This window comes from Adiantum capillus-veneris, chromosome 30, assembly GCF_014529385.1.
Source record: "Adiantum capillus-veneris isolate H3 chromosome 30, ASM1452938v2, whole genome shotgun sequence".
Lineage (NCBI taxonomy): Eukaryota > Viridiplantae > Streptophyta > Polypodiopsida > Polypodiales > Pteridaceae > Adiantum > Adiantum capillus-veneris.
The window spans coordinates 25,999,298-26,022,262 of record NC_140960.1 but is presented as its reverse complement, the minus strand read 5'-3'; the positions used below and the strand labels follow the sequence as shown (position 1 = coordinate 26,022,262).

The 22,965-nt window shown below is 40.0% G+C and overlaps 1 protein-coding gene across 1 annotated transcript; it reads left to right on the top strand.

Annotated features, from left to right (window-relative positions):
- The first annotated feature begins 195 nt into the window (after positions 1–195).
- On the top strand, positions 196–1,258 carry LOC147417697 (uncharacterized). The gene has a single exon (XM_086507522.1). The coding sequence runs from the start codon at positions 242–244 to the stop codon at positions 1,103–1,105; it is 864 nt and encodes a 287-aa protein (XP_086363648.1). The 5' UTR covers positions 196–241; the 3' UTR covers positions 1,106–1,258.
- Positions 1,259–22,965: the final 21,707 nt, after the last annotated feature.

The following is a 22,965-nucleotide window of genomic DNA, read 5'->3' as shown; positions in this document are numbered from 1 at the left end:
CCTGCCGCAGTTGACATTGTCTCCTCTCACGAGCTGCGCTTGCGCCCACCTGCACTAGTACTGTTTCTCATAATTAACTGCATGAGACAGGACGTATACCCACTCTCTCTAATGTCGATTTATAAAGGGCTTGATCTCTGCATCTCCACAGCCCCACATCCAATTCTCCCTTCTCTAATCCAGGCTCGCAGCGTACCTCTCTCTCTGTTGCGCCATAGGCTGGGACATTCAATCCCTCAGAATGGGAAATATGCATGGCTCATGCGCAGCCTTGAGGGCGGCAGAAGTACAGGTGGGAAAATCATCCTGCAGTGCAATATCGAATCAACAGCATAACTACATAACAGTGGTGGATGTGGCTGGTGGCGGTAGGGTGGTGGAGGTGGAGGTGCCGGCCTCTACAGCAGAATATAATAATGGGGCCTCGTCGGCGCCGTCAGCGGACTACATGAAGGTGGGCGAGCTTTTGCTGGAATTTTCGCCCGGCCATTTCGTCGCCCACTATCCGCGCTCCTCCTTTCCCTTCCACACGGTTGCAGGTAATCCAACTACACCGCGCCTGCACGAGCGCGCCTCTGGGCTGGGCGCCGACGCGGATGCCATGGCAGGCGCTGCCCACGTATATGTGCTCTTCCCCATGCCCCGCCTCCACACGCGCCTCACTCCCCAGGAGCACCTCACCATTGCCCTTCAGCACCTCACCATTGCCCTTCTTCTGCACAATCATGCCGCTATCTCTAACTCTCCTGAACAGCTTATGAGTCATGAAGACATTAATGATTTAGTCAAGTCTCCGATGGCGCTGCGTCTACTAAGGCGCTCTCGCGCCAAGCGGGTGCGCATGTCCTGGGGTCGCTTTGGCGCAACGAGGGTAGCTCCCCATGAAGATATTCAGCAGGAGTTAATTAACACGACATCCACGACAGTGAAGGCGATGGCGAAGGCAGAGGAAGGTGGTACACACATTAATAGTGCAGATCAGGAGGACGAAGGAATCACATTAGAGCTGCAAGGCCCGCAGGTATACACACAGCTTATGCCGAAGCTGACGGTGATGATAAAAGCAAAGCCTTGGGCTCCAAAGCTTGAAACCATCTGCGAATGAGGACAGGAAGCATGATCTCATGAAACCATCAGTCAATGAGGACAGCATCGGAAACAAGCTTGCATAAGTTACATTATATCTAAGGCACCTCGGCAATTAGCAGCTTGTCACCTCTCCTTTCACACTCAACGAGCCATACCAACCAACTATCCTACCCCGTTGGTACAAGTTCAGCAATTGAATCAATGCACAGGCAGGGCAACAAATGGAGGTTCTCAAATTAACCATTGCAAAAGCAATTCCTTGAGCTCAATTGTCCATATAGTGGCTCATGGGGGATGCCAAAGCATGATTACACCGACCATCAATCCTTGCATACCATTGTATTGCACTAAAATCTAGAAGGGGGCTATTCACACCTCATGACCCCCCCAACTCTCCTGTACATACCAAGTTTTGTTGATGAGGTGTGAACACCACAACCTTTTTGCCAAGAAAAATAGTTGAGCTATGGGACTCAGTGTTCACAAAAAACCAAGGTTTAGTGAAACTACAAATTCCTAGTTAGATTTTGAGCTTGCCTTATTTTGAGAGAGGTTTAAGCTAGTGTGGCCTTATTTTCCTCAATTAGGAAAAATGTTTTTGGCGCCTTGTGTGGGCACAAAAATGTATCTCTTCTTCTACCACTTTTGAAAGGACGTATGGATTTGTAAGGCCTTCAATTTGTAAGACCTACCTCTCTCTCTCTCTCTCTCCACTAGTAAAACTTGGTTTTTTAACCTACCTTGTCGATCATTTGTCGCTAGATTTTTTTCATAAACCCTAGCTCCTCATGGACTAGCCCACTTTAGTGGGAACTATCTCTTGCATTGCTTATAACTAGGCCACTTGGCTTGCCTTGGGTAATATGTTCTAGGCATTAATTGCCTCCAGGCCCTACAGTCTTGAAAAATCCTTTCTCCTTCTATACCCTCGTCACTAACTGACATCTCCCTATAAAGAGGTGGGAGCAATGACCCACATCAGGCATCACGATGCGGGAGTAGTCTACCACCGTCCGATCACGTTTTGAACTAGGTGTGAACTAAGTGTGAACTCGGGAGGTATGTGCACCACACCAAACTTTGTGTGAATTCAATGTGAACTAAGTGTGAACTTGGGAGGGTATGTGCACCACACAAAATTTGGTGTGAGCTCGATGTGAATTAGAGGTGAACTAGGTGTGAACTTCTCCGCGACGACGTGATCTATAGATTTAACACAGTTACACACACCTTTAAACAAGTATGCGATAGCTTGGACATTAGAATCAATCTCAAGGGGAGGAGGGGGCATGGGTTCAAACTCTGAATTTCAAAAGATGGGAAACTTTTACATTCCCTACGTAATCCAATGATCACGATCATCTGGCAATCGTGAGGTGTTGATCCCACGTCCCACAAAAAGGTGTCGCTTAGTGACATGGCTTCTCTACACCACGAGTGTCATCCATCGGGGGTTGCTCTCCTCTTTTCCCTTTGCATACTTGTGATAGCCCTTGTGGATTGCCGATGAGTGTTTCCCCTTTTTGGGTATAGAATACATAGTATTGGTCATTATTGTGGTGATTATAGCTTCATGGCTTGATTAGGCCTAGCCATTGGATGCATGTGCATCCTCTCTCTTGATCTTTACAAGGTCTCTCATGCTCTCGAAAACACATAGAGGCTGTGGACTATTGAACCGATTGTTTTGTAAAAAGTCATTGACCCTCCACACACTTGGAACGACTTGAAAGCTCGCATCAAGGAGTCATTTTTACTTTTACAGTTTCATTTCAAGGGTCATGGAGTATGGAGTAATTTTTTTTGGATTCCATGTGACACTATTTTTCTCAATATACTAACAGATTTTGGCACATTTTTGTGGAACATACGAATGCTTGAAGAAGTTTGACAACATGCTTCAACAAAAATACAAAGATGAAGTTCAAGAAGGTATCCAAACTAAAATGACTATGCTTACATTTTCTGCTTTATATGAGGCAATTTGTTCCACTCATAGTGCTGAAAAAAAGACTCAATATTTTGCAAAATGATTGCAAGCCTCTATACCACCAACTTTTTGTACCCGACACACCCATTCCAACAACAACCCTCAAGGTTTTGATATTTCAACAAAGTTATAGAAACATCCAACCCAATGATTTATGTTGGAGAGGCAAAATGGGGAACACACCCACCACACACACAAATGTCTCTTTGTAGCCCAGAGTATTCACAATACCCTTATTCTCTCAAAAAAACCTTCAAAAAATACACTTTACACTAACAGAACCAAGTCTATACACAACTCAACACACATACGCTTGGCAAGGTCACCATTCAACACAGACACACCACAATAGCTTGTTCCATCACTTTTGACATACACTACACCTCAATTTCACTCTCTTTGCACCACAGAACGGTCGCACACCTCTACAGACACTGACACACACACAAAGAGCAAGAGAAAAGAGGGGAGCAAGAGTGAAATTAAATCCAAAGGGAGGGAGTGGCTTAAAATTTCTTAGAAGAGTGGTTTTACAACCCTTGCAATGCCACAATGGTGAGCTTCAACAAAAACATCCCATAGAGATTCACCCTCAGCTCTCAAAGACCTTCTTGTGCCAAAAATCCACATTAAACATACATTTTTTCTATCACCTTCATACCTGCTTGAGCAGTCTTTCCGCATACATATCCCTCCTTGTGACCACTCGTAGCATCAACCAACTATGACAGCACCATCTTTGCCCAACCACCTTGTTGAACATTTATGTCTAACAAAAAGCAAGCTAATTGAACTTAAAGACGGAAACACCATACTAATACTTAAGAAACTTGAGAAAAATTGACCATATGTACAAGATATGTACAAAGGTTTATCTCTACCGCACACTATCTTTCTAGGTTGGTTGCCCAACCCCCTTATCTACAATGTTATGCACATCGGAGACTAATATCGGTCCTATCAGAAAAAGCCTTCTACACCTTGTATGGACCCTTCCACTTCTTTTTGAACTTCTTTTAGAAAGTTAAATCCAAGTAAGTTTCATAATTCATCACCAGGTCTTCTTTCTGTATCTTCTTGTCTGACGAGCTTTGATTGAAGTTGGCAACCAGCTTCTCTCGCTACTTCACATAGTACTATGTTGTTCCCTCTCTCTCCATTTGCAAAGCTTCAAGACTAGCAATTTGATCTTGCAAAACATCCTATTGAGTGGCATTGACTCACCACATACCCTTGGAAGAACCTACCTACGAATATTGCACTAGTAGCACTCTCCATAGACCAACTCAAACGGAGTGAAATTCTTAGCCACATTGTAAGATGTTATGTATGACCACAAGCACTTCTGTAGATTAGCCTTCCACTTTGCTTCCTACTTGTACACATATTTTGTCAAGATCTTGATGATGTCTCCGTTGGAACTCTCCACTAGACCATTGCATTGGAGGTAATAGGGTGAAGAAAACTAATGTTGAATGTTCTACTTCGAATTCTCAACCAATGCACACATTAAGTTTCTTCTAAACCCGTGATCTCTATAAAAGATGAGCACAAATGGAAATCCATAATGGCAACAAGTGCTATCAAAAGTAAACTCATCCATAACATGTGCATTTACCTCCTTAACTGCCTTAGCCTTGACCCACATAGTAAGGTAGTAAATGGCTACCACAATGTATTTCTTACTTCTAGTTGACTTAGGGATTGGACTGATAACATGAAAACCCCACTTCTCAAAGGAACTCTTAGCTATGATAGCCTCGAGTAACTCGGCTACCAGTCTCCCTTCACCCATTGTCTTGCATATGTTGGTGCATCCAAAGTTGGTGTGATCTGGAAAGTGTTATAAGCTTGGAAAAAGCTGCAGGCAGGTGCAATAGAGAAGGCTAGAGCAGGTATGGAGTCCCTGGGTAGCCAAAGGGTAGCGGGAATGTATGTTTAAAGCAGATTTTTAGAACAAAAAGCTCAAGGATAGTCTAGATGGGATTGCATATGAAGGTGCCCAAAGTGCTAAGTCTGTGCTCTAAAATGTAGTGTTTGATGTGCTCTAGAAGCCGGTCCAGACGGCTCGTCAAACGGAGTCCCTGTGCTCAAATTATTACAATGCAAACTTAGAAGGTTTAGCAGATCCCCGATGGGGAGGGCAGCTGGGGACAAATGGCCCAAGCAGATGCCAGCAAATAGATGTGTAATGCTTGAATTTTGAAGCATGCCTATTTTCTTGGATTACCAATCAGAGCTTTGGATAGCTAGTTATGATGAGTTGAAGTTTTATCGGTGGCCAGTTATGGGCCAAGTCGACGGTGTTGGAAATCATGCGATCTGGAATTTTTTGGGTCTCAACCAAGTTTGAGAATGTGGTACATAATCTAAAAATTCCATAGCGGTTGTCCCCTTGTCAATAAGATTCTTGATCAGCAAGATACAACTAGAAGACGTCAGCATCAATTTGCAGATGGTGCCAAATTAGATGCTCTTTGTATTCTTTTGCGGCCTCTGTTTGAGAACTCATAGGAGTCGAAATGTAACAAGGCTGAAGGGGGTTGGTGTCACGAGAAATGAATAATAGAGATAGACAGCAAAAGGTACAGAAAGAGATCTTTGTATTGATGAATCTTTGCAGACTTTTGATACAACAGAGGAGCAATTGAATACGGGCGCACTCCGTTGTACGGAGCTCGAACCTCCCGACCACCCCCGAGCTTCAGTTCGCTTGCATGCAGCGTCTCATTCGCACTCGCACTCACACTCGCACTCTCACTCTCACTCTCACTCGCACTCGCACTCGCACTCGTAGAAGAAGAGATCGGTGAATGATCCCCAAACGCACCACCCGTCGTGCTTTTATCCTTCTTTTCCTCGAAAAGCCTGCACGATTTTCGTACCAAGTATACCTGCGAGAATAATATAAGAACGTGATCGCTAAGCGATCCGTAAAGGTTAGATTTCTATCATGACACTTTGCACAGATCCTGTTTCACACATTGATTTCTGCATCGCCTACAAAATAGCCAAAAGAACATACTCATGCAACCAATTCAACATGATAATCAAAGTAAAAAAGCATAATAATATACCTTCATAATTTCAAATGCCATACTCTACCATGAAGAAACAATCCACTTCTTGGTTGATAGCAGGGAGAGCTGTATGATGTTGTATGTCTGTCTGTCCCTGTGTATACTACACTGCTGTTGCCTTTTGTTTGTTTTCATCATAACTTCTACAAACGAACTCAGAACAGAGCAATCCAGGTACTCAAAACGAGGAAAATAGGTCTGGTCTACAAGGCAACGCGAACAGAATTGCGAAAAACATCGCTGTTTAGCTAAAAACACAACTTTTAGGTCGCGACTCATAAAACCTCTATTTTTGGATCTCCACTACTTTTACAACTTATTTTAAGCCTACTCATGCATTTTAAGCTAAAACACATAAATATAAAATATTGATATTAATAAAAATCTCAATTTTATTGTTCATAGACAAACTATCTGTTATTCATTAATCTTTATCAAATCCGTCTTTAGTGTATTATTTAAAAAAAAGAATATATGTTCTCTCTTAATATCTCAACTCATTCGTATAAGCTCTATTTATTAGACTATTCAACAATCTTTCAAATCGTGCTAACGAAGGATATGCCATGCTACATTCTTTTCGACTTTAAGAACTTCAAAGACTAATCCTATTACATTCTCCCCTTATCAAAATTAACTCTGTCCTCAGAGTTGGTCTAAAGAGAGGAAAATTCTCTTTGCAAAACACTAAGATCAATCCATGATGCATCCTCTACTGGATAGTTCTGCCACTTATCCAAAACTTCCACAATGTCTCTATTTCTCAGATGTTTAAAACGCCTATCTAGTACTAAGTCTGGTTCTACAGTCAATGGTCCGTCATCTTTGAACTTAGAGTTGTCCTCTAAAACATGATGCACATTAGGAACATACTTTTTCAATAAACTCACATAGAATACATGATGCACTTTAACATGAGAAGGCAATTCCAATTTGTAAGCTAATGAACCAATGCGTTTCAAAATTTTAAATGGACCAACAAATCGTGGAGACAATCTTCTATCATTTCCAAGAATGAAATGAGACTTCTCAGGAATAACCTTTAAAAAACCATATCACCAGTTTCATACTCCACAACACGATGTTTCTTGTCATAATACAGTTTATGTCTCTTTTGAGATTCTCTAATATTTCCCCTGATTTTGGCCAACTCGCTATCCATTTTCTCAAGCATCTCATGTGACAGTTCTACCTTATTCCTCGAATTAAGAAAATGAATAGGTGTAGGATAGTTATAGCCATACATTGCCTCAAACGGAGTCATCCTAATAGATGAATGTTATGAACTGTTATATGAAAATTCAACCACCAAAGGTAGATATTCATTCCAATTAGATTGGTTTTCATTGACATACATTCGTAACATATCTTCTAAAATACGATTCACTCTCTCCGTTTTCGCATCGGTTTGAGGATGGAAAGCATTAGACATGCGTAACTGGATACCTATAGAGTCAAAAGTCGCTCTCCAGAAATGAGAAGTGAACTTAGAATCTCTGTCAGACACTATGCTCTTGGGCATGCCATGCAAACGAAATATCTCTTTCATAAACAAGTATACAATGGTCAATGCAGTATAAGTTATTTTTACAGGAAAGAAGTGAGCTTGTGTTGTGAGTCTATCTACCACCAGAAAGATCGAATCATACCCTCCACGAGTAGTAGGAAGTCTAATGATAAAGTCCATGGATATACACTCCCACTTCTGTAAAGGAATGTCTAAGGGTTGAAGGTCACCAGGTATCCTCTTATGCTCAATCTTAACTTGTTGACATTGAAAGCACTCACACACATAATTCTTAACATCCAATTTCATACGCGGCTAAAAGAATAAGGTTTTAATCTTTTCATATGTCTTATTTAATCCAGGATGACCAGAAAAAAGGTGAATTATGACACTCATGCAGAATTTGACTCTTAAAAGAAGAATTTGCAGGAATACACAAGCGATCATAACAATACAGATTTCCCTTATACAAGTGATATCTGTTTTCATACATCTCACCAATATTCTCACGCAAGAATTTCAAAATAGGCATATAAAAGGAATCATTTTCAACTTCAGTATGTATCTCATCAATCAAATTGGATCGCACAACAGTCAACAAATTACACATGGGCCTACGACTCGATGCATCTGCAACTTTATTTTCTTTTTCACACAAATACTTCAAATCAAAGTCATACTCAGCCAGCAATTCAATCCATCTTCTTTGTTTGTTATTTAACAATGGTTGAGTGAAAATATACTTCAAGTTTTGATGATTAGTACACAATTCAAATTTTACACCAAGCAAGAGATGACACCAATGCTTCAATGCATGAACAACAGCAAGCAATTCTAGATCATGTGTTGCATAGCTCAATTCATGTCGTCTTAATTTCCTAAACTCATATGCAACCACTCTTCCTTCTTGTGTCAAAACACAACCTAATTGTTCACCACTAGCGTCACAGGACACAACAAATGGTTTGCCCATCTCAGGAACTTTTAAAACAAAATTTTCCGCTATTTTAGCCTTCAAGGTCTCAAAAGTAGTCTCACAGCTAGAAGTCCACACAAAACCCTTGTCTTTCTTGGTCAATTCGGTCAAAGGACTTGCTATCTTAGAGAAATCTTTAATCTGTGCTCTCTCATATTGTGCTAGACCCATAAATCTTCTTACATCTCTTACTAACATAGTCTTAACTTTATCAAGATCAATGTGAATCCCCTCTTTAGAAATCACTCTTCCCAAATACACAATCTGATCCTTTGCAAAAGAATACTTACTTGCTTTGGCATACAATTTATGTTCACGCAAAACCTCAAATGTTTTCTTTAAGTGTAATGCATGATCTTCTTCATTCGTAGAATACACAAAATATTATACAAGAATACTAGAATGAATTCCTCAAGATACGGGTGAAAAATATGATTCATTAAGCACATGAAAGTTGTTGGTGCATTAGTCAAACCAAAAGCAAGAACTCTAAATTCATAATGTCCATAACTGTACGAAAAGAAATCTTTGGAATGTCCTCAGCCTTGATACGGATTTGATGGTAGCTAGAACGAAGTTCAACCTTTGAAAATATTGTGGCACCACTCAAATGACTAAGCAGTTCATCTATGTGAGGAAGAGGATATTTGTTCTTAATGGTCTTTTTGTTTAATCCCCTATAGTCGATGCATAACCTATATGTACCATCCTTTTTCTTTTGGAATAACACAGGACTACCCCAAGGAGATACACTAGGTTTAATGAAACCCTTTTTCAAAAGATCATCAAGTTGTATCTTGAGCTCTTTAAGCTCATCAATATTGAACCTGTATGGAGATCTGGAATAAGGTGTCGCTCCTGGATATAGATCTATGGCATGGTCTACCGCTCTAGGCGGAGGTATACCAGGAAGATCGTTTGGAACACATCCTTAACTTCATGTAAGAGATCCTCTATAAATTATAGATTTGTCTCTTTATGTTTATCCCCAGATTCTCTTTAATCTCATTAGCAAACACAAGCAACGTCTCACACTCTTATCTAAGTCACCTTATCAATTCCATTGCCAAAACTAGATTTAGAATCTCTTTCTTTCCACAAAGAGTGTGACTTATCATCATCAAATGATTAAAGATATATTTTTCTTTCTTAACAATCAATCAAAACATGATTTTCAATGATCTAATTGATACCAATGATAACATCATGCATATCAATGTTTATGTTATAGAAATCATCTTTATGATTTCGACTCTTCAAAGAAAAAAAAAAAACAAATTTTCTACTAACTCTTTCGTGAAACTATTATTACCACTAGTTAAGTCCACAAGTCTTTTAACTTCTCGATTTAATTTCAAGTTTAATTTCTCAATCAATTTAAATGATAAGAAGCAATGAATACTATCCAAATCAATTAAGAAATTCAAATTTTAATCTCAACTTCTACGCATAAATTCGATCTCACAAAAGCTTTCAAAGGACGTATCAAAGACATAAAACATCACAAAGAAGGGGTAGATGACTTAACTTTATCGTACGCATCGCCAAAAGTCTCCAATTGAGCCATCTTGGTACGTATTGTCTTATCGGTCACCTTGCTCGAGCATTCGAAAGTCTCGTGGTCGTGTTCTTGATATTGAAAGTATAATCCAAATCTTTGAGTTCTTCAATCCACGCTTCTAAATCTTCGCATATCTTTCTTATGCCATCAAACTCTTTAAGCTTAGCCTTCGTTAAGAATGATTTGGTTGTTGCTTCTCCCATATCGTCATTGTTTCTTTTGGCGGTACCCCAGCGCCGCCACGATGATTATTGTTTCCAGGTGGATTAGCATGGTTTTCACCTTCATGTTGGCCATCAAGGTCTACATAGATATCAAGCTCTCGTGCTGCTTTGCCCCGCAGAGCCTCAACACGCTCCCGATTTGCAATTTTCAGATCTTCTCATAGTCGCCGAATCAGGTCTTCTTGCTCCTTCATCCTCCTCTCGTATCCTTCTATGTCCAGAATCAACCGCTTGCTCTGATACCAATTCTCATGGGAAACGAATAATAGAGATAGACAGCAAAAGGTACAGAAAGAGATCTTTGTATTGATGAATCTTTGCAGACTTTTGATACAACAGAGGAGCAATTGAATACGGGCGCACTCCGTTGTACGGAGCTCGAACCTCCCGACCACCCCCGAGCTTCAGTTTGCTTGCATGCAGCGTCTCATTCGCACTCGCACTCACACTCGCACTCTCACTCTCACTCTCACTCGCACTCGCAATCGCACTCGCAGAAGAAGAGATCGGTGAATGATCCCCAAACGCACCACCCGTCGTGCTTTTATCCTTCTTTTCCTCGAAAAGCCTGCACGATTTTCGTACCAAGTATACCTGCGAGAATAATATAAGAACGTGATCGCTAAGCGATCCGTAAAGGTTAGATTTCTATCATGACACTTTGCACAGATCCTATTTCACACATTGATTTCTGCATCGCCTACAAAATAGCCAAAAGAACATACTCGTGCAACCAATTCAACATGATAATCAAAGTATAAAAACATAATTATATACCTTCATAATTTCAATTGCCATACTCTACCATGAAGAAACAATCCACTTCTTGGTTGATAGCAGGGAGAGCTGTATGATGTTGTATGTCTATCTGTCCCTGTGTATACTACACTGCTGTTGTCTTTTGTTAGTTTTCATCATAACTTCTACAAACGAACTCAGAACAGAGCAATCCAGGTACTCAAAACGACGGAAATAGGTCTGGTCTACAAGGCTGCGCGAACAGAATTGCGACAAACATCTCTGTTTAGCTAAAAACGCAACTTTTAGGTCGCGCCTCATAAAACCTCTATTTTTGGGTCTCCACTACTTTTACAACTTATTTTAAGCCTACTCATGCATTTTAAGCTAAAACACATAAATATAAAATATTGATATTAATAAAAATCTCAATTTTACTGTTCATAGACAAACTATCTGTTATTCATTAATCTTTATCAAATCCGTCTTTAGTGTATTATTTAAAAAAAAGAATATATGTTCTCTCTTAATATCTCAACTCATTCGTATAAGCTCTATTTATTAGACTATTCAACAATCTTTCAAATCGTGCTAACGAAAGATATGCCATGCTACATTCTTTTCGACTTTAAGAACTTCAAAGACTAATCCTATTACAGTTGGAGTCGGTATGATGAAGTTTTGGCCGAACTCAGCGGCTCTAGAATCCAATCTTGGAGCAAGGTATAACAACCTTCAAAGGGAGGGGAAATTGAAACCTTCAAAGTGGTTTTCTTGGATGGAATTTCAAGGGCCTTAGACCTGGGCCGCGTGGTGCATCCACGTGTCATGGGATTACCCCACATGCACTAGCACGGAATTGTGAGCCGGTGTATATGGGCCAGGGTGTGAGTGAAGCTTTGTGTATCACAGTGGTGAGCGAGCTCCTAGGAGTGTTGGCGATGGTGTGGCTCTGTTGGGCACTGCACTGGCGGCATACGGCACCGGCTAGGTGGCACACGAGGGCGCGAGTGGTTGTTCTGGTGGGCTCAAGCGGTGGTCGGCGGTTCTTGCTTGGCACCGTTAGTAGATGACTTGGTGGGACGGTGATAGCAATAATTCATGCACCCTCTTAAGGGAACCTTTTAAAGCCCCCCCTAGCAATATCGCTAGTGGTGAGTGAAGGGGTTGTTCATGTATAAAGTAAGAGAAAGAGGGGGAGTGGCCGGTGAGAGCAGCCATTCACAAGCTCATCATGTCTTTCATGTTATCTATTTATATAACTCGGCAGGACAAGTAGGGAATGTTAATGGCTCTGATATTCTGGTTGACATAATAAATCCACCCACTCAACCTCTCAAGCCAGAAAAGATGCTGGATCATCACACTTTATGAACACAAAATCATTTTTGCAAGCAAGGTCTCGTCAAGTAGAAAGATAGACCCTAGCAAGCTACCACTTTAGAAAATTTAGTGTACTTAAGCATAGATTTTCTACTTTTTCTTTTGATGTGTTTGAGGATGAAAACTTGTCTCCGAAGGGGAGCAATGTAAAGCTAAAGATCCTAGGGAAAGCTAAGTGGGGAAGGCCCAATGGACAACATGCAAAAGTGATCCGGGGAGGAGGCTCTAAGGGTTAGGCCAGGGGCTATAAGTATAGAGAGGGATGGTTGGGAGGAGTCTCAATTCTCACCCTACAAGGCTAGAGGCCTTTCACATTTGAAGCAATTTATGATGAGAGACTGTACTTAATTTCTCATCCGTTTTTGGATTCAATGTGTGTGTAATAACCAATAGCATGATTGTATCAAAGACAAAAAGGAATACTTAGAATGATATTTATGGAATGAAAATGTGCAATTCAAAAATGACGTGTTTTTTTGTATCTCCCTATTTGCACTTCTATGTATCCTACATTTTGTCTCCTATTATATATTATGCCTTGAAATGAAGCTTAAACTTTCTACATAGATGGAGAAGCAGTCAATTTTAGTTTATTAACAAGCCATTGGAAAATAAGAATGTGAGAACTTCTATCATCGTGAGAAATGATAATCTTATGGTAATTGATCAAACTAAGCATACACATTGACGAGTTCCAACTTTTGTATTACGTAGAGTGTTAGTGTAGATTGCACTCAAGAGAGAGCCTTCAACCCAATCTTGATGTTCATCTGCGTCTACATACATGCACTAAGTTCATTAATGAAACCATTTTTTTGGTGTTGATTGCAAGCTATGAAACTACATTCAGAGCAATGTGTCCATCATACTTACACTTAGAACAAATAGGATGGGTGTCTTGTTGATGTGATGATGCACTACTACATCTAAAATGAAGATTTGAATTTTTCTTGGCAAGGATAAACACATTATTTGCATGAGATACATCATTAGAGAGATAAATGAATGCACATTCGTGCAGATAAAGTTGGTCAGTGCTAAGAGTGGACACAAGCAAGGATATGTATGTTGACAAGTGCATAACAAAATTCTTAAGCAGGTATGAATGTCCTGTGTAGGCAAGTGATAGAAGAAATATTTGTTTAATGTGTCTTTTTGGCATAGGACGGTCTGTGAGAGAAAACGGTAAGTCCGAGGGCATTGTAAGGGTTGAAGAAGCACTCTGCTATGTAATATCAAGCCATTCCCTCCCTTTGGGTTTTGTTTCCCTCTTTCCCCCTCTTTTCACTTTCTCTTTGTGTGTGTGTGTGTGTGTGTGTGTGTGTGTCGATGAAGGTGAAGGTGTGTTTACATGAACCGTTTTGTGGTGCAAAGAGAGTGAAACCGAGGTGTAATGTGTGTCAAAAGTGATGGAACAAGCTGTTGTAGTGTGTTTGTGTTGAATGGTGGTCTTGACAAGCCGGTGTGTGTTGAGTTGTGTGTAGACTGGGTTTTGTTAATGTAAAGTGTATATTTTGAAGGTTTGAGAGGACAAGGGCATTATAAATACCTTGGTCTATAGAAAGGCATTCACATGTGTGTTGGGTGTATTCCCCATCTCCCCCCCTCCATCTTCTCATGCCCCATTAAGGACGCGACACAGGAGAGCAAAATAGATTGATGAACAAGGCAAATATAGAGTATGGATTTAAGGTAGTCATTACAAGAAGAGCATAACTCGCTTCATAACCTCCCGACCACCCTTGAGCTATCTCAATCTCACTTTCACTCTCAATCTCAATCTTGTGCATAATCTGAATCTCAATCACACTCTCACTCTCAATCACAATCGCAATCTCAATCTTAATCTTGTGATGGAAACAACCATCATAATCGAAATCACAACACGATGACAATCCCAATATCATGACACCTTGCACTGATCGTGTTTCACACATTGGTTTCTGCATCGTCTAAACTTTTTGAATGTTCTGGCATACATAAAAATAACTCTTTCCCTTTCATGAAGTTTTGCTTGCCGACGTTTCTCATCAACATACTTTCTGTATCTATCTTATGCTTGTCAAACATTTTGACGAGCAAGTTTCAACATATTCATATGGTCTTGGATAAAGTCCTTGACCTCCTAAAGTTTCTCATTTGCCCCACCATAACTGGTGATCTAGATTGAAAACCATACAAAAGCATGAAAGGACTAAAATTAGTCATGACATGCTTTCCACTATTATAAGCTAACTCAATAATAGGGAGATAATCTGTCCAATTTGATTGCTTTTGGCTAATTTAAGCTCTTAGCATATCCTCCAGCACTTGATTACCATGTTCATTTTGACCATCCATTTGAAGATGATCTGCAATATTGATGTTCAGGTATGTGCCCAATCATTTAAACACAACCCTCCAAAAATGACTGTTAAACTTGGGATCACCATCGCTCAAAATATTTTAGGGTCACTCATATAGTTTATACATATTTTCAACAAATGACTTATCTAACTCTAGAGCTTTAATTGTGGACTTGGTTGGTAAAGCACCACAAAGGAGGTTCAAATGACCTACCTTTATTATCCTCATCACCAATAGTCTCCACTTCATTCATCTTGGTCCGTAGTATCTCATCAATCACTTTGTTCAAGCATTCAAAATTTTGATGGTCTTCCTCTCTGCATCGAAAGTATAATACAAGTCTTTGCCCTCCTTCATGGAATTGTGGGCCTTAGTGCCAGCACACATGAGATTTCTTCGTTTGTTTGCATTTCCATTCCACCTATAAGGGAAGTGTCCTCGTTTCTATTGTGCATTGTGACCTTGAAGATTTGGAAAAGACTGATGAGGTGGGTTTCAAGGACTTTCTATAGCATTATTAGAACGTTGGTTCCTTTGACACATCGTGCTACTCTAGTTAAAAGCAACAAACCGTGCACCCTTCACTTGAAACTTCAAGAATTCTTGCAAGCCCTCAAAAAACTTCATCTTCAATCGATCGCCCGTCGAGTTTATTTATGTCGACACAATAATCTCTCTTTGTACTCATCGATGATAAGAACTCTTTTGTCTACTTCATGCTGCTTGAAACCATAGAATTCGATCTTCTTTTCCACATTGTAGTGAGAAGAGCATTACCTTTTCTCAGCCGATGGCCAACATTTCTACACTTTCATCAGTACAAGTCTACATGTACAATTTCCACCATAGCTTTTCAATGTTATAAAGCTACAAGATTTCTATCGTTTCCTTTGCTTCTTTAACTTTTCTTTGTCAGCATTCTCATGCTTGTTATTAAGATCTTCAATGATCCGTTAGCATGTATGGTACTATAACACAGTGCAACAAAAATTGAGAAGACATGATGATATCCCACATGGACCTTCATCCAACTTGAGCACCTAAAAATCCTTTACAAGCCCACCTAAGCCTTATGTGACCAAGTATTGGCATACCATCCACACTTAAAGCCACCATTGGCTATCATTGGTATGCCATTGGTATTGCACACACATGAGCTCTCCCCAATGTCTTGCAACAAAGGGGCCTTGAGCTCACCATGTCAATGTAAACAACCAAGTTTTTTACCACTTGAATACTCAGATTAGTTGTTTACTATTTCAAATAAATCTATTGATAAGTTGAAAGTAGATAGTTATTCAAACCTATTTTCAAATTCTCTCAATAAATCCAATGGAAAGAGACATTTGTTGCATTGTTGCACTCACTTTAGAAAAATATTCTTTGTAACATTCTCTTTATCTTTGATAAAGTGGCTTGTTTAAAAGATGCCCATGTAGTCCATCCATAGTTTGAATATCATCAACTCTTGCTCGTAGTTCAAGCACCACAACCAAAGAAAAGGTACCAGCTACAACTTTCCTATCTACCCCCTTGTATTCCATAGCCTTCAAATCAACCAAGCCCTCATCCTAGCTAGTGAGCTTCTCCAGCCATTGTAGCATGATTTTATGATCGGTGTTGCCTTAACCGGAGAATCTACCCATTGGGGGATTACCCTATATAAATGGAAAAAGGTTTGGAAGTGAGGCATGTTACAGTCTATGTGGTGTTAAAAACTAGGGGCTTAAGGTCTTCATGGGCACACACACAATAGAGACGTGAAGTGAGTAGGAAAAAGAAAAGAAAAGGCATGGCAAACAATTTTTAGAGAATAGAGAAGGGAGGGGGATGATGGATTTTCATAGCTTATACTAAGCACTAGAAGGGTTGGCTGGTCTCACCATAGAGACCAGCACTCCTCATTTTTCCCTTGCACAACTTTTTGGCCATGTTCTAGTGGTTTTCATGCATTTTTGTGCAGGTTGCATTTTGGACATCATCAAACCCGTTTTCCATGTCACATCAATCATGGCAATGTGACTCTTGTGAAACAAAAAGTGAATAAAAAGAAAGGGTTTTTCACGACTTCAAGGAGGAGAAGGGGAGGAAGGGGGGGTGACCAAAGAAGGGGGATCTCTCTCTCTCTCTCTCTCTCTCTCTCTCTCTCTCTCTCTCTCTCTCTCTCTCTCTCTCTCTCTCTCTCTCTCTCTCTCTCTCTCTCTAGTGCAGCCATTTTTTTACCTAGTAGACAATAGTTCACTCTTTTGATCATAAAGTTTTCATCGGAACTCCGATTTGGGTGATCTATAGCCTCAATCGAAGAGCACAACATCTTGTACGCATTGATGTTAAAATATAAATGTTTAAAGTTATGAAAGGTGTTTCTATAGCACAATTTCTGAAGTGAACATGTTCAAGAAAGTTGACTTTCATCTTTTATTTTACATACAATGTCTTCCGCCACTCGCAAGGGTTCTTCTTCTTGAAACAAGGTCCACAATGATTGTGGAAAATGATCCCAAATCTCCTAAGTGTGGAGATAGAAACGCAACTACTTAACCAATGACATCAAAAACCATGATCATGGCATACTTGGTATCATTGCAAGAGACCATAAACAAACAAGGTGAAGACTTACAGGCACCTGCAATGGAGAAAAGTTGCTACCGGTACTTGTGGTTGAGAATGGGAATCTCAAGAGGACACTTGAGATGCAAACAACATTTTTGATGCAACTTGAAGAGGAAGTCAAGGAATGTAAACTCTCTCTTGTGGACTTGAATGCTTTGAAGGAGTGCATGAGAAAAGTAGAGGATGACCATGTATTGAAAGAGGAGAAATATCACACCATGAGCTAGGATGTATGCGACATGAAAAATATATACACAAACAAGTCTTGGGATGATGTATGTGGTAACAATGTGGTTCCTAATTCCACACTCATTCAAGCTATGGCTCAAACAAACAATGTTGAGAATGTGGATGTGGAAGAGTTAAGGGAACAGGAGCGACGTTCTAAGAACATTTTGATTCGTGGAATTCCCAAAGAGAAGTTAGAGACGCCTCCTTCTCCTGCCATTGTTATCAAAGATCTCTTCAAAACCCAATTTGGCATATGCGGAGTTATGGTCTATCAAGAATATAGAGTGGGTAAGCAAGGAGCTTCTTGCTCGAGAGAACGACCAATTGTATGCACCATGCCGGATGAGACCAAACAAAAGATTATCCTTGATAATAGTTGGATCTATTTGAGGGATACAAAATGTTTTGTATGTGAAGATCACACTATTAAGAAACAAAATATGCATCGTAAGGCATACGAGGAGAAGAATACGAAAAACACAGAGATCTCTCACGAACAAAATGTACCCAAGGAGGAGAAAAGTCCCTCGAGAAAATAGGGATGCACGACCTATGAGGCCAAGTTACAATTGAAAGTATGCTTTTGGAATTGCAATGGATACCCAAGGAATGCGGGGGTTGGCATTGATGAACTAGCAATCAAAGCCAATGTTGTACTTCTGGTTGAAACTTGGGAGCATGATACACAAAGGATTAACGGCTTGGAGGATTACAATGTACATTCATTGATGTGGTCAAAGAATCTTAAGCAACGAAGAGGTCAAGGAGGGATAAAATGTATGGTTAAGAAAGGATTGAAAGATTTTGTATCAATTGTGAAAAATGATAAGTACAAATGTTACGTATGGCTGAAAATTATGACACCAAAAAGAGCTCCTATCATGATTTCCCCTTTTATGCTTGCATGGATAGTGATCATCCAATTTTTGATTTAGAAGAGGACGTTGCTTATTTCAAAGGGGAAGGTGGTGTTCTCGTATTTGGGGATATGAATGCTCGCACAAAAACATTGCAACATGATCTGCCATACATTTCAAGGAAGTTGGAGGGAGTTGGAGGAAGTTCACTTGTATTGCCAATCAAATTGTATGTTGTTGACCAAGAATGGAGCTAGGATTCTGCATGGGCAATCAAGGGAGCAGATCTGGATGGTGAACAATGACTTTAATGGTTGGGTAAGATAGCTATGTCATAATTTGTTAGAAGTTGCAAGGTAGTGGGTGTGCCAAGGTGGCATGATGCAATCCATTTCTACCACTTCTTCAATTGGTGCTTAGCATTTCCCAATGAAAAGGAGCTTCAATTGGCTCAAACCAAGGAGAAAACTGAGATGCTTGGAGCTTGAATTGAAGATCAAGGGCACAAAGATGGATGGTAACCAATGACTTGGTCAGCTGGGAAAGATAGTTATGTCATTTGTGTGTGTGCAAAGACTGTTCCTTCCCCATTTCTCTCCGGATAACTACGAGCAAGAAGAAGGGCATTGTGGCACAATAATAAGGTCAAGAAGGGGATTATATTCTTTCTAACACTCTCAGATATTCAAAGGATGATAGGAAGATCAGGGATGAATCAAAGTGTTGTAGATTTTAAGGGGAAGATTACATATTAGAATGAGAAAGTTTGCACCCTCGCCCACACTACCCTTTGTTAGCAACCTTATTGTCCTTTGTTCACAAACATGTCACAAACAATTAATGAGAACTTAATTATGATAGCATAGTGTTGTTAACGATTAAGTTTTGTAATCAAGTTCCACTTTTGTAAACATTATTAATTTTCAGTATTCATGGTTCCATTTGTAAGAATTCTAGGTGTCATTTGAGCCAGGTGCTTTGTGCTATGTGTCCCCTCTCACTATTTTCCCATAGTCAGACGCCCTACGTCTTCTCGGCTCAGCTTACAAACCTATATCCCTTAACAACAAAGAAGAAAGATAGGCCCTACTCTTTTTGCTTGTTTTTGGTGATGCCAATCTCCATGATGTCATTTCTCAAAAAACACAGATAAGAAGAAAAACATATCTCCTCCCCCCTCTGACTTTGCTCGCTCTTGGTTTTTCCAAAGCTCGCTCAGCGTCTTTCTGAGATTCCTTAAAGCCTTCTCCCCAAGCTTCCCTCAAGCTCCTTCTTATCTTCTACACAAAAAAAAACACTTGTTTTTCTTAGTTTACTCTCCTCTCCTGCCTACATCTCCTACTTTTTTGCATCCCTTCCACAACATTCAATTTATATAACAGGGCTCATCTATTCTTCAAGGTTTTGGAGAGGGGGTGCCAATGATGTCATCCTCATTGTTGAGAGAGAAAGAGAGAGCACAGAAATAGAAGCCCAAAGTGTGTAGAATGCACACATGAGATGATGTATATATAGAGGGGACCTGGGTGATATATATAGAGAAGCTATATATGTAATCCATATCCTGAGTAGCTTCACATAAAATCTCAACACCCCCGCTCAAATAAGGGTCCCTAACTGTGGATGAAAAAACCCTTGGGGGATCAAGGAAAAAACCAACATCTCTATATACACCCATTGTTATATTATAAAAATCATTGAATGTAAAAATATTCATGAGGATGTTCAGCTATATATAGTATCTCTATATATAGCACCCTGGTCCCCTCTATATAAACACATCTCGTGTGATCAATAGACACACTTTGGGGTTTGCATATGATGGTATCGTCTCTCTCCCTTGTCCTCTACCTGCGCTCTCTCCCTCCGGTTCAACATGGTATCAGAGCGCAGCATGCAACAGCATCTCGCGAGGGCTACTCATGCAACCGTCAGCCCCAACAAGTCTATTTTTACCATGGCATCCCAATCGGCAACATATGTGTATTAAGAAAATACCCACGTTATTCTCTGTGTTATTCTAATCCAGGCTCTGTATATAACTTTATATTTAACTTCTATCAGGCTGTAAATCCCTGACTTTCCTGTCTTTAGCTATCGTCACCATGATCCTCGTGAAAAGTGCCCACTGCCTCCTGAAGAGCCACCGAGCTTGTCCAGTGTTTGTCTGTTTGTGAGCCCGTCGTATTGGAGATTACCCGATCGTACTATAAAAGTGCAAAGCTATGAAATCCTGCAATATATTGTATCCTTGTCACCTATAAAAGTGCAAACCTATGAAATCCTGCAACACCTACGTGCGGCATTTGGAAGATGCGTTTGGAGAAGGAGGAGTCCAAAGGGCGTCCCTGCATACATTACGTCAGTTTCAATATATATATATATATATATTAACTGTTTACAAGACCTTCAAAGGTCACAGCCACAATTTTCTGCCTATGGTGGCTGCCCCATGCCGACTTAAGAGATTCTGTGCCACAAGCTACTGGACATGCAGTCAGCATATCTAGTCGTTTAGAGTTGACAAGCGTAGTACTATTGGCCTATTATATTGTCACAGCTCTCGATTTGCAGATCTGGTTGGGCTGCTACGAGCTCTCAGGTATACTACAGTAAAGGTTGGCCTCAACAACCACTTGCAAATCTGCCTGGGCCGCTACTATGATGAGCTCGCAGTCGTCATGGTCGTATGATAATGCCCCAACTTGCAGTGACCTCGTTTTGATCGTGCTTCACCAAGGCGAAATATTATTGTTGCTATTATTGCCGACAAGAGCAACTTGCAAAAACCTCTTATTTGATTGCTGCGGTCTCTGTGAACTCTTTTAATAACCAGCGTGAAGGTTGGTTTTGGCTTCGATGAGAGTAGCACCATCATGTTATCTTTATGAATATCTTTTCCCGTAAGTACTAAATGGATATACATGTCGATTGTTATTATGAGCCTTCAAGTTCTGTGCGTGCTCAAATTAAACAAGTACTTGTAATTTGTTTCTACTTGGATTGAGGCACAAATATTTCCGGCAACCTCGACCTTGCCATATTGCGATTGTATGTTTGGACATCAATTCTTGCAATTTGTTGCTATTGATCTCGTTTCAATTTTTCATAAATACTTCACGTAATTCTATGATCTTCTTATGAGATTGTATACTAACGTATGTGATGGTTTTCATGTGAATCATATCAATCAAGAGATTACAAGATTTACCAAGTCATTATCTACTCACTAATTATTGTCTTGAGGTTTTGCAGATTTTGTACAAAACTAGCATCTCTGATGCCATGGTACGTAAGCCATGATGATGATTACTATTTTATAATTTTTATTTAAAAGTTGAAGAAAAACGTCTATGATGCCATGGTACATAAATCCATGATGATTGTTATTTCACAGTATTTTTCTGAGCATCTCTAGTGCCATGGTGAATACCGTGATGCCATGGTACGTAAAGCTATGATGATGATTACTATTTCACAATTTTTGTTTGATTTGAATAAAACGTCTATGATGCCATGGTACATAAAACCATGATGATTACTATTTTAAAGTTTTTCTGAGCGTCTCTTATGCCATGGTGAATACCGTGATGCCATGGTACGCAAAGCCATGATGATGACAATTGCCAGCTGTTGAGATCTTGGGGACCCCAATATGTTCATACATCTCGACTTTGTATATATGTGTGCACATGTGATTACATTTATATTACATTTGTTTCTATGTCATTTTCACATGCGATTGCATGGGAATCATGTTTGTTTCTATGTCGTCTCCATAGCGGCGTCGCGAACCGTCTGTAAGGACAATGTGATGTGGTTATTTCTAACCTTCACATCTCGATATGTTTCTTGAGTTGATATTGTTTACAGGATGAAAGTCACATCAATCAATGTGTATAGAGGCTCAAAGATATTAAAGCCGCTCAAAAATATTGAAGGTTTTCAAAGATATTGAAGAATTTGCATATATTGTTAAAGACCCTTGAAAGGGCACACTGTAAAACAGGAGTGATGTAGCTCCTTAGAACATTGTAAATGTATATTTAAAATATTTTAATATAGTGGTGGGTATATATAGAGCTGTGGGTTTTTCCCTTGAGCCCCCAAGGGTTTTTTTCATCCACAGTTAGGGACCTTCATTTGAGTGGGGGTGTTGAGCTATATATAGTATCTCTATATATAGCACCCTGGTCCCCTCTATATAAACACATCTCGTGTGATCAATAGACACACTTTGGGGTTCGCATATGATGGTATCGTCTCTCTCTCTTCCCCTCTACCTGCGCTCTCTCTCTCCGGTTCAACAGAGGAGCTACATCACTCCTTTTACAATAAATATTTTATGAGGAGCTACATCACTCCTTTTA

Excerpts from the sequence above, each read along its gene's own strand:
- LOC147417697 (XM_086507522.1), top strand. The coding sequence starts at position 242 with ATGGGAAATATGCATGGCTCATGCGCAGCCTTGAGGGCGGCAGAAGTA.